At 35.7% G+C, this 13,557-nt stretch overlaps 2 protein-coding genes across 2 annotated transcripts; both read right to left on the bottom strand.

The window, feature by feature from the left end:
• Positions 1-5,227: 5,227 nt before the first annotated feature.
• Positions 5,228-10,045, bottom strand: LOC107733735 (alcohol dehydrogenase 1-like). Its single transcript, XM_016545497.1, has 9 exons — positions 9,961-10,045; positions 8,967-9,068; positions 8,726-8,867; positions 8,420-8,507; positions 8,115-8,334; positions 6,113-6,373; positions 5,865-5,997; positions 5,627-5,765; positions 5,228-5,542 (listed from the first exon to the last, which is right to left on the bottom strand). The coding sequence occupies exons 1-9, from the start codon at positions 9,976-9,978 to the stop codon at positions 5,512-5,514; spliced, it is 1,134 nt and encodes a 377-aa protein (XP_016400983.1). The 5' UTR covers positions 9,979-10,045; the 3' UTR covers positions 5,228-5,511.
• A 392-nt stretch (positions 10,046-10,437) lies between these two features.
• Positions 10,438-12,772, bottom strand: LOC107733699 (uncharacterized protein C4orf32 homolog). The gene is made up of 2 exons (XM_016545435.1): positions 12,439-12,772; positions 10,438-12,068 (listed from the first exon to the last, which is right to left on the bottom strand). Exons 1-2 carry the CDS (start codon positions 12,733-12,735, stop codon positions 11,775-11,777), a joined length of 591 nt encoding a protein of 196 aa, XP_016400921.1. The 5' UTR covers positions 12,736-12,772; the 3' UTR covers positions 10,438-11,774.
• Positions 12,773-13,557: the final 785 nt, after the last annotated feature.

Genomic DNA, 13,557 nt, shown 5'->3' with positions numbered 1-13,557 from the left:
TTTTATTTTAGTATTATTTATATACTATTATAGTATTTATTAATATTTTGAATTAGCTATTTTTTATATTTTATATTTATATTATATTATAGTTTTCATTTTAATTGTACATTTTAGTAATTTTGTTATGTTTTATATTTTTATTAAGCTTTGATTCAGTTTTAGTTTTAGCAATTTTAGTACTTAAACTTATTTCAGTTAGTTGCCAAGGCAACATTAAATTTTTTTTTTTTTTTAAGTTTACGTTTTTCAACTAATACTGTATTTATATTTTAATTTATTTCAGGTTTAATTCAATTACTGAAAATGTAGTTTTAGTTAAAAATAAAAACACTGTGTGATTGGTCGCTTATATGTGCAATTAGGCTTTCAGGCTCCAGAAAGTATAATATAGAATATGCTAAAGCTTTATGTGAGAAAGAGACCAAAATTTAAGTTAAGTGCTAAGACGCATTATTGTGCCATTGAAAACTCAACTGGATTATGAACAAATCAGAATTATGGATCAGCTGATTCAATGAAATGATGTGACTCAGAATAAGTTGATTCATTCACTGCTTGGATGTCACTAGACATCTAAACAAGCCAAGACAAAGCATCAGTTAATTTCACTGACTCAGTGATCTAGTCGCAGCAGCTATCCCTGGAGGTAAATAATAACTTTGGTCTGTTTTTTTACTCAGAGCTATCAAATGTCTTCAGAAGACTTGAGTGTCATAGGCTATGTATACCTTTATGGTGTTTTTTTCTTGTCCTCAGTCCCTAATAGCATGTAAAACAGTAGCCAGTACATAATTTAAAGTTTCTCCTTTTCTCTCCACAAAAGAAAGAAAGTCATACAGGTTTGGAGGAAACAGGGGGGTGAATAAATTATGAACTTTAATTTCTTGCTCAATTATGCTTTTTAAAGTAGAAATCAAGACATTTTACTTTGTGACCTGGTTTGAAATCAGTGACTCCAGGTCGCACACTCTCCACCACACCAGCGCCCTCATGTCCCAGGACAGTGGGAAAACCACGCTTGTCCTTCCCTTCAAACAGGTGGAAAATCTCGGCGTGACACAGACTTGAAGCTACAATCTATGTGATGGGGAAAATCCTTGTTTGCCAATACAAGTTAACAGTATTGCATGCTTTATCAACTGATCTGCAAATTAGTTCTTTGGGAAAGAATTTAATTCGCATTTCTCTTTCCTGAGGTGGGCCAACTTCTATTTATTCTATTACCAGAGGCGCATTGGGCTCCCAGGCAACAGCAGCCCGACATTTAATCACCTTTAGCACAGAAGAACTTGGTTCAGCATGTTTTTTTAGACATTTAATGGTTGATTACAGATGACTATATAAATGCTTGAGCGGATGCTTGATCTCTGCTTTCTAACCGTAGTTGGAGATTGTCCAGCCAATGAAATCATTACATGTTTTTAGAGCCACAAATCTGTGATTTCACTATCACTAAAGATAAATATGAACTCAATGAAACTGCATATAGTATCAATTTGATTTAAAACTGGGAAAATTACAAAAGAACCTCAAAAAATGTTACATTTGTTTTAAAAAAAAAATTTGAATTATAAATTGATTAGATGAATAATATGCGCAAATGTCACTTCACACTTTTACATGTGGCACCCAAACCTCTTTATGTAGTCAGTATATATCATTTAGTCTTTATATGAACAGTCAGTCTTGATATATTGCATTATAGTTAGCAAAGCAGTGCAGTCAATTGTGCATCACAATAATAACATATACACAAGCTTGTAATACAAGCTTTTTTTCATCACTTTAACCAGTGTATACTTATGATAGTTATACTGGCTAGCTCAAAGCATCCATAACATTCTTATGAGTCTTATTCATTTTGCATTAAGTTGATTACCGGTATATGGAATACAAATTAACTTAAGTGTTGATATCTTTGCATTGTAAATTGTTTCCTTATGTGATCAATGGGTCAATGTAAATTAACTTATATGGTATTGGAGTCATATTAAAAATGCATTAACTCTGCAGCACAAATGAAAAAAAGACCTTGCCTGCAGTGGCCATAGTCGTATTGCTGAGTTGATTGCAAAGAAAGGCAGAGATTCTCTAGTGCCTGTTCTTATATTCTGGTTTAGATGAACAAATCTCTCTCTCTCTCTCTCTCTCTCTCTCTCTCTCTCTTTCTTATACACTGATCTAAAACTTACCGTATGAATGTAAAGATATATTGGCATTACCTGACATTTAACTGCAGATAGTTACGCTATGGTCTGAATTTGATTTTACGAGAGCTGGTCTCTGGTCTCTATTGTATTTATTTTTGAGTCAATCTTGACACACTCTTGCTCATAATAGCTATTCAGAGTTACATAAAGAGCAGATTAACCTTGATTAACGAGGTTATTCAATAGCATAATTAGTGTAAAAGTCAACCTATAGGGCTTTTTTCCCCATGTTTTAACAGAAGGATTATTATTCTCTGGTATATTTCTCAAGACATGTTAAGGGGAGAATGGGGAACTTTGCCCTCTAGTGTAATTGTGTAGAGAATGCAGGACGGACACTTTTTGTCACCTGGGTTTCAAGTTCAAGTCGTTCAGCACCTTCATAAATGGAATAAAAACATAAAAAAGCAAACACAGCTGATGCGAATACTTTATTCATCATTTTGCAGAAGTATATTTTGTTAAATTATTCGCAGAAAAGGTACGTCAGACCTACGTAAGTGATTTGATGGCACATGACATAGTAATTATAACTTTCCTATATAGCCTACAGGACTTGAAGACACCATAATACATTTAACAATGGTAGGCCTAACATTGTCATGTCAAATTACTGTATATCTACTCAAATTAAAATTATATTTGTTTAATTTGAGAGTACACTGTAAAAAATGATTGTGATTTTAACAGTAAAAGACTAAAAATGCTACAGTAAAGACCTGTTAATTGGTTATCAGTAAGTTTCCATACTATATACGGTGAATAACTGTAATTACATTTAATGTCAATGGTTCAAAACAGATATTAACACTTCAGTATGATGGTTTATTAACATTACATCAGTTAATGAAATACGTTTTTTTTATTGTGAATTTAAGTTAAGTCTGTAAAACCTAAAATGTTTCTACTATATTTTTAACGGGGAAGGTCTGGCAACCACAGCTGCCGGTATTTTACCGTAAATGTCACAGATTTTTTTTTACAGTGTACTGTAATAAAATTAACTAAACTTTTAGTTTAAACAATGGTTACCATAGAGAATTGAATGAACATTTTTGTGGAGGGAGCCAAGAGATTCAGACCACTTATGTATGTCTTATGCAAGCCATCGACTCTGGTGAGAATTAAAGCACATGCAGGCAAACACTAAACAATTCAACAGACCCCATCTGATGTGAATTTGACAATTAATTTGAGCTGGATAGGCTGTCAACTCGCGAAATTGACCCAGTTCTCACGCTCTCACGCCACACAACCATTTTCTCATGCAGTGAAAAACAACCTCAAACGAAAGCAAGGGGAGTGGCATATAAATCCCTCATCCCTCATATAAATGCCTGATTCGTTTTTGAAATTGCAGTGATTGACATAACCATAGCAATGGACGGGAAATATATTTTGTCAAAACAGATGTGCATTGAGCAATGCAAATGCAGACTATAGATTGATAGAAAAATATTTTAATTTTCTCCGTATCAATTATTTGCAATAATTATTGGAAACTATTTGTAAAAGTAATGACTTGTAAATCTTGCAAATCTTGCAATCTTGCTCTTGCTATTCTTGTTGTGGTGATTTAAGTTATTTGTTTTGCACCACTGCAATTTTATGATAAAACACAGCACTAGTCTTCATGACTTTAAATACTTTAAATAGCCTACTAAAAAACTCAGCTGACAGGGTGTGTTTTTCTTTTCTTTTACAAAACAATTCCCAACACCATCCCCCTTGGGAATTCTTACTCCAAGTTGAACTCGAAAGTTGGCAGCCCTGGTGTACAGTATGGTTGTCTGATATGATGTACACTAATGATCAGACTTGCACAGAGGGATATCTGTGTTGTGACCTAAAGTAGGTTGTTTCTGTCTTTGTCATTCATTTCCATGAATATGCGACCACAAAGTAATCACCTTACTTTTTAGAAATATCAAGCATGTCGGCTGTGTGAGGTTTGCTGTCTCAGTCTGCTTCAGTGTATTTGTATGCCTGGCTCGTTGCAGTGTACCGTGTTTGTTTGGCACAAACTCTCCAAATCTGATCAAATCAAGATTGATATATGAAAACTCTTCACAGCTAAAAGATTGCCTTGTAACGTTATTGAACATTGTACAAATGTTTTTCATGAACTTCTTCCAGCGTTTATAAGGTTCAATTACATTGATCTTGTTTGAGAGAGAATGTGCCTGTGAACACCTAGAGGAAACATTAGGTTAAGTAGTCTTCAAATGGTTTAATTATTTTCATTGCCATTTAAAGAGCAATGTGAAAGCCTGATAAGGTAGTTGCAGACTTTGTGTCACTAATGCTTTGTCGGTTTGATGCATCTCATGAAATAAATTTCAGTTTTTCAGTTTGCAAGCTGAATTAAAGTGTTTTCTCCTTTATTTTGGCCTATTGTTTTTTTAACCATTAAAAAAACAAAAAAAACAAATGCTGAATCTCAAGAAATTATCACAAATGAATGAAAATAGGCATTCTATTCATGAAATGTCAGATAATATTAATTTAAAAGCAGAGGAAAAACATTTCTGCAGTCATCCAAGAGGTTCATCTGTACTGAATTATTGTTGCTGCTTTTCACATCATTTAACTTTTAGCCAGACAGAACTGGAGTACAAGATTCATACCTTTAGTTTTATCTACACATTTCAGAAATAGTTTCAGTATTTTAACTGGCATTGAATATGTCCGTATTAGGGCCGAGCAATCTATTTCCATCAGTTCGTCTAAAACATTTTTTAGAAGAGTCTGGAAAGACGGTTTCTGCAAGTTGAGATCGAATTGACCAGCCAAGACCGACAGATATGAAGAAAGCATTTGAGAAAGACATAATGTCAAGCATTTAGCATGTTTATCAGTGTTTTGCTTCAAGCTGAAGGGTGCAGCTGCATATTTTCTGGTGCTTCCCAACATTCCCATGAAGGTTATATAAGCAAGACAAATGCTGGAGAGTCTGGCTCAGAGGAGAGAAATGAACTACTTTGACAGCATCATAAATTGGTTATACAAAACCATTTGAAATGATTTACATGCTTGTCTCTGTTTTTATTTGGCACAGATAACATTTTCTTGCAAACTTTTTCAGAAGCTTTTTGCCTTGCAGATGAATACAACCGTTTTTGATGTTAAACATTAACGTTTACATGCATGTGTGAATCACTTAATAAAGCAGAGGGCTGGAATATTCTGTTAAAGAGGATCCTTGAATGCACCGAGCTCAAATACTGCAAAAGAGCGAGAAGCGAATAAGCCGAATAAAACTGGCCTAGAAACTGGTTGGGTGAAGATGATTTGCTTCTCATTTGGATATATTCAGGATGCATCGAATGCTGTAAGATAAGAAACAAAGGTTAGGACTTTTTTTTTTATTTTTTTTACAATATTCTATAGAAAGATGTGAGTGAAAAGTGTACCATTGTCCAGTCTTCATGAGGTTGATGGCATCGTTGACCTGCTCCAGACTCATTTTGTGGGTTATAAACTCGTCAAGCTTTATTTTGCCGGTCATGTAGTCGCAAACCAGGTTTGGAACAGAGTCCTTGCTTTTAAAACCTTTACATAACCAGAAATGAATGTACTGTGTATGCACAAGCATGTACTTAAGTTCCTTCTCTGAAAGCCATAGAAAGCATTAACTGACAGCTTGATTACCTCCAAACAGAGATCCTTTCCAGGTTTTCCCAGATATGAGCTGAATTGGCCGGGCAGAAAAATCCTTCACATCAGTCCAGCCAACCAAAACACTCACACCCCAACCTTTAACACACGACTCCAGCGCAGTTCTCTGAGGTCAAAGATGCGTTAATTCACACACACGCACAAAAAATTCAAGTACTGAAAGCTTTTAAAGGAGTTAGTAAATGAATGCACCTTTTACAAATGTGTCAGGCAGGTCTTACCATTACTTCAGTGTTGCCCACACACTCAAGTGAGAAATCCACTCCTCCGTTGGTCATTTCTGCCAGTACTTCAGAGATGGGTTTATTATATGCCTTCGGATTCAGAAAATCAGTGGCACCAAAGACCTTTGCCTTCTCAAACTTCTGCTCATTAATATCCACAGCAAAGATGCGAGAAGCTCCGGCGTTTTTACAGCCCATGACTGCAGCCAGACCTACTGCACCCAGTCCAAACACTGCACACACTGAGCCTGGTGTAACCTTCACACAAACACAAATGAGTTACTAGTGTAAGGCACTTTGATATTCACCTTTCGAGCCACAAAAACTATTTGGACACTTTAGTCAACTTAAAAATGCACAAATTTCTTTGCATTGGATGCATGTGAAAGCAAAATTATGATTATTTTATTAAATACAGTGGTGGCCAAAATGATTAGAACACTAATATTTTCAGCAGCTAAAAGATGGGTTTAAGTCAGTTATTTCTATCTTTTACTGTAGTGTGTCAGTATGAAATATCAGTTTACATTTCCAAACATTCCTTTTGCCATTAATTGTAATAATCCAGTGAGATTTTTGTTTGCCCAAGGAGTCTGAAAACAGCCAGTGCTGCACACAGAGATCTGATCTCATCACCATCATCCAGTCTGTCTGCGATTACATGAAGAAACAGAACAAACTGAGACAGACTAAATCCAGAAGAACTGTGGCAACGTCTCCAAGATGCTTCAAGAAACCTACGTGCAAAGCTACAGTACTGTTAAAAGTTTTAGGCACTCGTGTAAAAATGCTGTAAAATGAGGATGCTGTCAAAAATAATGTTATAAATAGATTTTCTTTATCAATTAACTTCTATTAACTAAATTAAATCAACATTTGGTGTGACCATCCTTTGCGTTTAAAGCAGCTTTTGTCCTAGGTGCACTTGTGAATAGTTTTTCAGGTAGCTTTGCAGGTAGGTCTCTTGAAGCATCTTGAAGACATTGCCACAGTTCTTCTGGATTTAGTGTGTCTCAGTTTGTTCTGTTTCTTCATGTAATCGCAGACAGACTGGATGATGATGATGAGATCAGATCTCTGTGTGGAGCACTGGCTGTTTTCAGACTCCTTGTACAAACAAAAATCTCACTGGATTATTACATATATAATATATATATATATATATACATACATACAAAAAGTGTCCAAATTGTTTTATATAACAGTTAGTTCCAATCCTCAAATGTAATTGGTAGAGCAGTGTTCCAAGAATGCAACTGTGCAGCTGTTTTTTTTATTGTAAGGCTTAATTAATGTAATTAATGTAATTTCTTACTTTGGAATATAATGGTTGCTTTTCTGAAGGGAACATAATGCAGCCAACAAATGGAACCTACTGAGGCCTTCGAAATGAGACAACTTTTATGAATGAGCCATTGAATTATTCACTTAACGAAATTGTTTGAACACACTGATTCATTCTATAACACACAGGGGTTTGCAAGTGTCTGGCGGTTAGTGAGTGAATTGCAGGGGGTTTGTGAGTTGATGAAAAGCTAATAATTTATTAAATCATAACAATTAAAATTACAATAAATAAAAAGTTTTAAGATGAAAACAATCAAAATAAAACACTTACTAAAATATTTAATATTTTATTTGTTTACTTGCGTGACTTGTGACCATTAACTGACTTCAGAGCACTGTGAATATTGGAATGTGTTGATGAATAATTGAAATATGAACTTAAAGTATAAAGTAAATATTTTAATCTTGTGTTTAAAATGTAAGTTACTCCATATCAACTTATTTATTGGTTGTATAAAAGCAATATCATATCAGCACAGCTGAGATCAACATTTAATCTTTAATTTTGTCAAACGTTTTTCTTAAAGTGACTTTCTTTCTTTAAAATGAATGGCCCTTGATTCAACATTTTGTTATAAAAAGCAAAAACATTAATTTAAGTGTGGCTTAAGTGTCTAGATACTTCTTGAGTGCACACAACATCTTTACACACCCCAGCTGTGTTGACAGCAGCTCCATAACCGGTAGAGATGCCGCAGCCGAGCAGACACACGCGTTCGAGTGGGGCATCATCATCAATCTTGGCCACAGCAATCTGGTTGATGACGGTGTATTCAGAGAAGGTACTGGTGCCCATAAACTGCAGAATGGGCCGATCACGGCAAGTGAAACGTGTTGTAGGATCAGACATAATGTCATGATATTTACTTGACCTGCCAGAGAAAAAAAGATACATTCCCAAAAAGCAAGAGGACGAAATATAATGCGAAAAATTATTCTGTCGTTTGCATTTCTTACCAGTTGCGGTCACACAGGTTTGTTTTTGGACACTTGCAGAACTTGCATTCTCCACACTGAGAGAGGAAGAGTGGAATGACCTTATCACCTGTTCACCAGAATACATAGACATATTTTTTTTTTACGTAGTGTTTCATTCATGAACAAATCAGTTAGATAACCAGATAAACAGATTCATGAAAAGATTCAATTCGGAAGACATGAGGGTGAGCAATTGGTGATGGAATTTTCATTTTTGAGTGAACTATCCCTTTCAAGAAGAAATAAAGACTTGGACATGCATTTTGAATAGTTTTATTTTGTGACCTGGTTTGAAATCAGTGACTCCGGGTCCCACACTCTCCACCACACCAGCACCCTCATGTCCCAGGACAGTGGGAAAACCACGCTTGTCCTTCCCTTCAAACAGGTGGTAAAGGTCGGTGTGACAAACACCTGTAGCTACAACCTTGAAAACAGGAGAAAAACATGTTAACCAATTTAACCAACAAGTTAGCAATTTCAGTGTATTTAAGGGGTTTGACAACTTTCATGGGACATTTCCCACCTTAATTCGTATTTCTCCTTCCTGTGGTGGGGCGACTTCTATTTCCTCCATCATCAGGGGCGCAGTGGGCTCCCAGGCAACAGCAGCCCGACATTTAATCACCTTTAGCACAGAAGAACTTGGTTCAGCATGTTTTTTAGATATTTAATGGATGACTACAGATGTTTATATAACCGCTGTGCTTGAGTAGTTGCATGATCTACGCTCTCTAACCGTAGTTGGAGGTTGTCCAGCTCTTTGGCTTAAGCCAATGGAAACATTAAACATCTGTTTTTAGAGCCACAAATATCTGTTATTTCACAATCAAAGATAAATATTAACCCAATGAAACTGCCAGAGTGCACTTTTTGTAATTGTAGCTTGGTTTAATGGTTTCCATTTGGCAGTAAACTGGCAGAGTGACCAATAAAAACTATATATATACTGTATATACACACACACACACACACACACACATATATATATATATATATATATATATAAAGATTTAAAAAATTCTTACATACAATTGTCACTGTTTTTACATGTTACATCTAGACCTCTTTATATTGTCTTTGTATATTATAGTCTTTTTTATTCACAGTAGTTTATACACACACACACACACACACACACACACACATATATATATATATATATATAGTATTGTAATTAGAAGTGCAGCAAGTCAGTTGTGCATTGCAATAATAACATATACACAAGCTATCACTGTACATGTATTTGAATCAAGATTGATCTTGCATATTTTCCTTAAGCATAAGTTTTTGCATATACTGGAGGGCTTAAAGCATTCATGAGAGTCTTATTAAAACATTACCATTAAATTGCTCGGATAGAATCTTATTTTTTAAAATGTCTTTGCACTGTAAACTGTTCCTCATCAATCGATCAATGGAAATGAGCTTAAATGTATAAAGGGACTGGAGTCATATTAAAAATGCATTAACTGCTCTGCAGCACAAATGAAAAGAATCCAAAAGACAAGTTTACGAACCTTCCCTGCAGTGGCCATTTCCCAATGTAGTCGTATTGCTGTGATGAATGCAAAGAGAGGCAGAGATTCTTTGGTGCTCGTTTTTATACTCTGGTATTATGTGAAGCAATCTCTCTCTCTCTCTCTCTTTCTTTTACTGAAGTAAAACTTTAACTTATTAATATAGTAAAAAAAAGATATATTAAGATTATTAAGGATTTCATATTTTAAGCATTTCTATTCATGTCTTCTTCCCATTTTACTTTGGGTTAAACAAGAAATTCTTGTTTTTTGATGTACTAAAAATGGATAACACAATAATATATTGTAACCCCTTGCCAGGGCTGCATTTCCCGAAAGCATGTGAAGTAGATCACAGAAATGATTGGTGGCAAAGGTTTCTATGATCTATAAGCTTTCAATGCTTTTCGGACATGCAACCCAGATGAATTTGATGGAATTCTGAAAAACTGAACTGTGTAACAACAAATTATTTAAAACAACAATAGTTTTTATTATGATAACCCAGTTTTAAAGTTCAAATACATTGCAGAATGATTTAAAATATAAATTCTTTCAAAATAAATTAATCAATCAAAGTCCTAACAACCCACTACCACCCAAAAGAACAGCATTGTGGCATACAGTAAATGAAACGTTGGTGAAATTAAATTATGGCACAGAAGATGTTAATTAACACTGAAAAGAAAAAGAAACGTAAAAGCAAAGTTTCGGCATTTTATAATCCTTCCTAATCAAACACGATTTTCATGAAAATGAAGTAATGTCATCTTGCAAAGATATTCACAGTTACATAAAGAGCAGCTTAACCTTGCTAAAAAAGTTAGAGTTTGTTCAATAATTTTTGACATGTAATAATTCATAAAGAAAACACTTAAGTACAATAAAAACAGACCTTTTCATACTTCTGATCCTGAATATGGGTCATACAACACATTCTATTGTAGCAAAATATGCATACTAAATATTTCCCTGTTATGAAATTACCCTTTAGATGTTTTTATACTGATATTGCAACATGAATATATGAAAAGAACAGGCAACATGGGCAGATTACAGTAAAATCAACTAATAAAAATACCAAATATGATTTACAGTGCATAATATAGATCTTTTATCATAAAAGGTTTGGTTTTACTAGTTTCTTCCTCTGCTCAGACTATTGGAGCATTTTATTTAATTCATACTTTCAGAGGTGACCCAAAGTTATACCAGCAGCCCCAAAACAATCACATGCAGTAGTATAAACACATTCAAGTTTTAACACTGAATGATTATTATTCCCTGGTATATTTCCCAAGACATGTTTAGGGGAAAATGAAGAAGGTTGCCCTCTAGTGCAATTGCGTGGAGAATGCAGGACTGACACCTGGGCGAATAAAAGTAATACATTCAACAACGGCAATGACCGTATAACTGATATGTACCACTGTAATTAGAAACTGGTTATATAAATGCTCTTTTTCCTTTGATAGTCTGCATATCAATATGCACCATTGTGTCAATGCAAATATTGAAGGGAAGCATGCTTTTCACAAGTACCTTTCACAGCAAATACACAGTTCACCACAGACTGGAGGAATCATTCCAGTAGTTAAAGTAAATCCTCTGATTATCTTCATTTACTCACCCTCGTGTGCATACCCACATAAAAAGAAGGCAAATGACACAGACGCAACTATACGGACCAGGTAAAACTTTCAAATGACATTCACGTAGCTCATCTTTTGTAGAAAGGAGTCTCTCCTCTCTTTCACTGGCACTGGCTGTGAGTGGCAAATGAACCTTCATGTGTCTGTCCGGCTTCACATCTGTTATTTCTGGATATAAATGATAATAATGCATAGAGTTCCCACAAGACCGAGGGCGTGGATACCCAGGAACCAGAGCAGCATCCAAAACACCAGCACGACTACGGGCTCCACGATCTTCTCTCCGAAGTAAAGCTGGGTAAAACCAATGCCCCTCAAACACTTATTGAGCTCCCCGAAAAGTGTGCCCAGCTTCTCGCAGTCGTCCACCAAAGGAGCCTCTGGCGCAGGTCCTGCTGCTGCCTGTGGCTCTGCTACAGAAGGACTGTGTGGTCTTTCTCTTCCCCTGAAATCATTCTGAGAGCAAAAACAGAGTTAGGCTAGATTACACAATGCTTTTTTAAGTAATACAAAGCAGAAAGTGGAAATACTGTACAAGATGACACCACATGACCGTGCGTGAGAGTATAGTGTGTGATGTATGTGCTTATGCTAAATATAGGCAGGCAAAAAAACAGGTTGGTATACTTGGGTTTCATTATTTAGCTAAAGTAAGCTAAAAAGAGATATTGAGGCAAAAATATATTGTTTCCGAGCAAAAAGTGAAAGAAATGACGCCAAATACACTCATGCTACTCTATTTTTTAGTTATTATATTTAAATATTAAGTAAAACCTATATCACAGCTAAATGTTTAGTAGAGCTGGATCAGATCTGACCCTCTTACCTGCTCGCTGTGTGCGGGTCTGACAGCAGCCTCATGCTGGCACTGACACCCGCCTCGATCCCGCGTCCCGCAGAACACATCACGATGGCGTACCTCCGAATTATTTACGATCCGATTAGTTCTAGACATTTTAAAAAAAGCAAAATGATCACTGCTGACCTGAGACAGGGCCGAAGGGCTGACAACCAGATGGCTGCTGGCGTTACTTCCGGTCTTGGCAGCTAACAGAAGGTACATGGTACTTCTTCTTCTTCTTCTTTGAGGTTTAACGGCGGCTTGCATCCAAGAGCGTTGCATTACCGCCACCTTCTGGATTATTCTCCTGCAATGTTATTCCATTTTGTTTCCTCCAGCTTGTTTTCCACAATCATATTTTCCTCATCAAACCCGTTCTTGGGTACATGGTACATCTCGACGTCATGAGACACATTGCGGTCAAAATAAAAGATTTATCATCCACAATAGTAGGAATTATTGTAATATGTTTATTATAACCTTCATAATGGAAAAACATGAATGAATTAAACAGAATGAACTATGTATGCCGATTATGTAGAGTTGATAAATGCAGCTATAAACAAAATAATTTTCTTTCTTTTTACAAGGTTTAATTTTCTAGCCTGTTTCATAGTATTATTATTCATTTGTATATATGCATTAGAAATATATACAGTTATTGAAGTGCACGGCTGTGTGTCAAAACCTAACGAGCCACCTACGTAGACAATATTTGGGGGCGTCATTTCCGCGAATCGGTTCTTTCGAACAGTTCGTTCCAACGAACCGGTCAAAAACGATTCAGCTGTCCTTTTAAGTCTTAAAGGGGTCATATGATGCTATTTTAAAGATCATTATTTTGTGTATTTGGTGTAACAGAATATGTTGACATGTTTTAATGTTCAAAAAACATTATTTTTCAAATACTGTACATTATTGTAGGTCCTCTATGCCCCGCCTCTCTCAAACGCTTCGTTTTCTACAAAGCCCCCTCCTTTGACAAGCGCAGCCTGCTCTGATTGGCCAGCTGACCCAGTGCATTGTGATTGGCCGAACACCACAAGCACGAGTCGGAAATTTACAGACACAGTGATGATGCAGTACACAAGCCGCGGTTAAGAC

The sequence above is a fragment of the Sinocyclocheilus rhinocerous genome, unplaced genomic scaffold (assembly GCF_001515625.1).
Source record: "Sinocyclocheilus rhinocerous isolate Xijiao unplaced genomic scaffold, SAMN03320098_v1.1 scaffold789, whole genome shotgun sequence".
NCBI lineage: Eukaryota > Metazoa > Chordata > Actinopteri > Cypriniformes > Cyprinidae > Sinocyclocheilus > Sinocyclocheilus rhinocerous.
The sequence above is the reverse complement of the archived record's forward strand: the minus strand, read 5'-3'. Positions and strand labels throughout refer to the sequence as shown.

Excerpts from the sequence above, each read along its gene's own strand:
- LOC107733735 (XM_016545497.1), bottom strand. Across the intron at positions 8,335-8,419 it reads AACCTGTGTGACCGCAACTG|GTCAAGTAAATATCATGACA; the intron begins GTAAGAAATGCA and ends TTTCTCTGGCAG. Across the intron at positions 5,543-5,626 it reads CTCATGAAGACTGGACAATG|CATTCGATGCATCCTGAATA; the intron begins GTACACTTTTCA and ends CTTATCTTACAG.
- LOC107733699 (XM_016545435.1), bottom strand. The coding sequence starts at position 12,735 with ATGCAACGCTCTTGGATGCAAGCCGCCGTTAAACCTCAAAGAAGAAGA. Across the intron at positions 12,069-12,438 it reads GACCCGCACACAGCGAGCAG|AATGATTTCAGGGGAAGAGA; the intron begins GTAAGAGGGTCA and ends TTTTGCTCTCAG.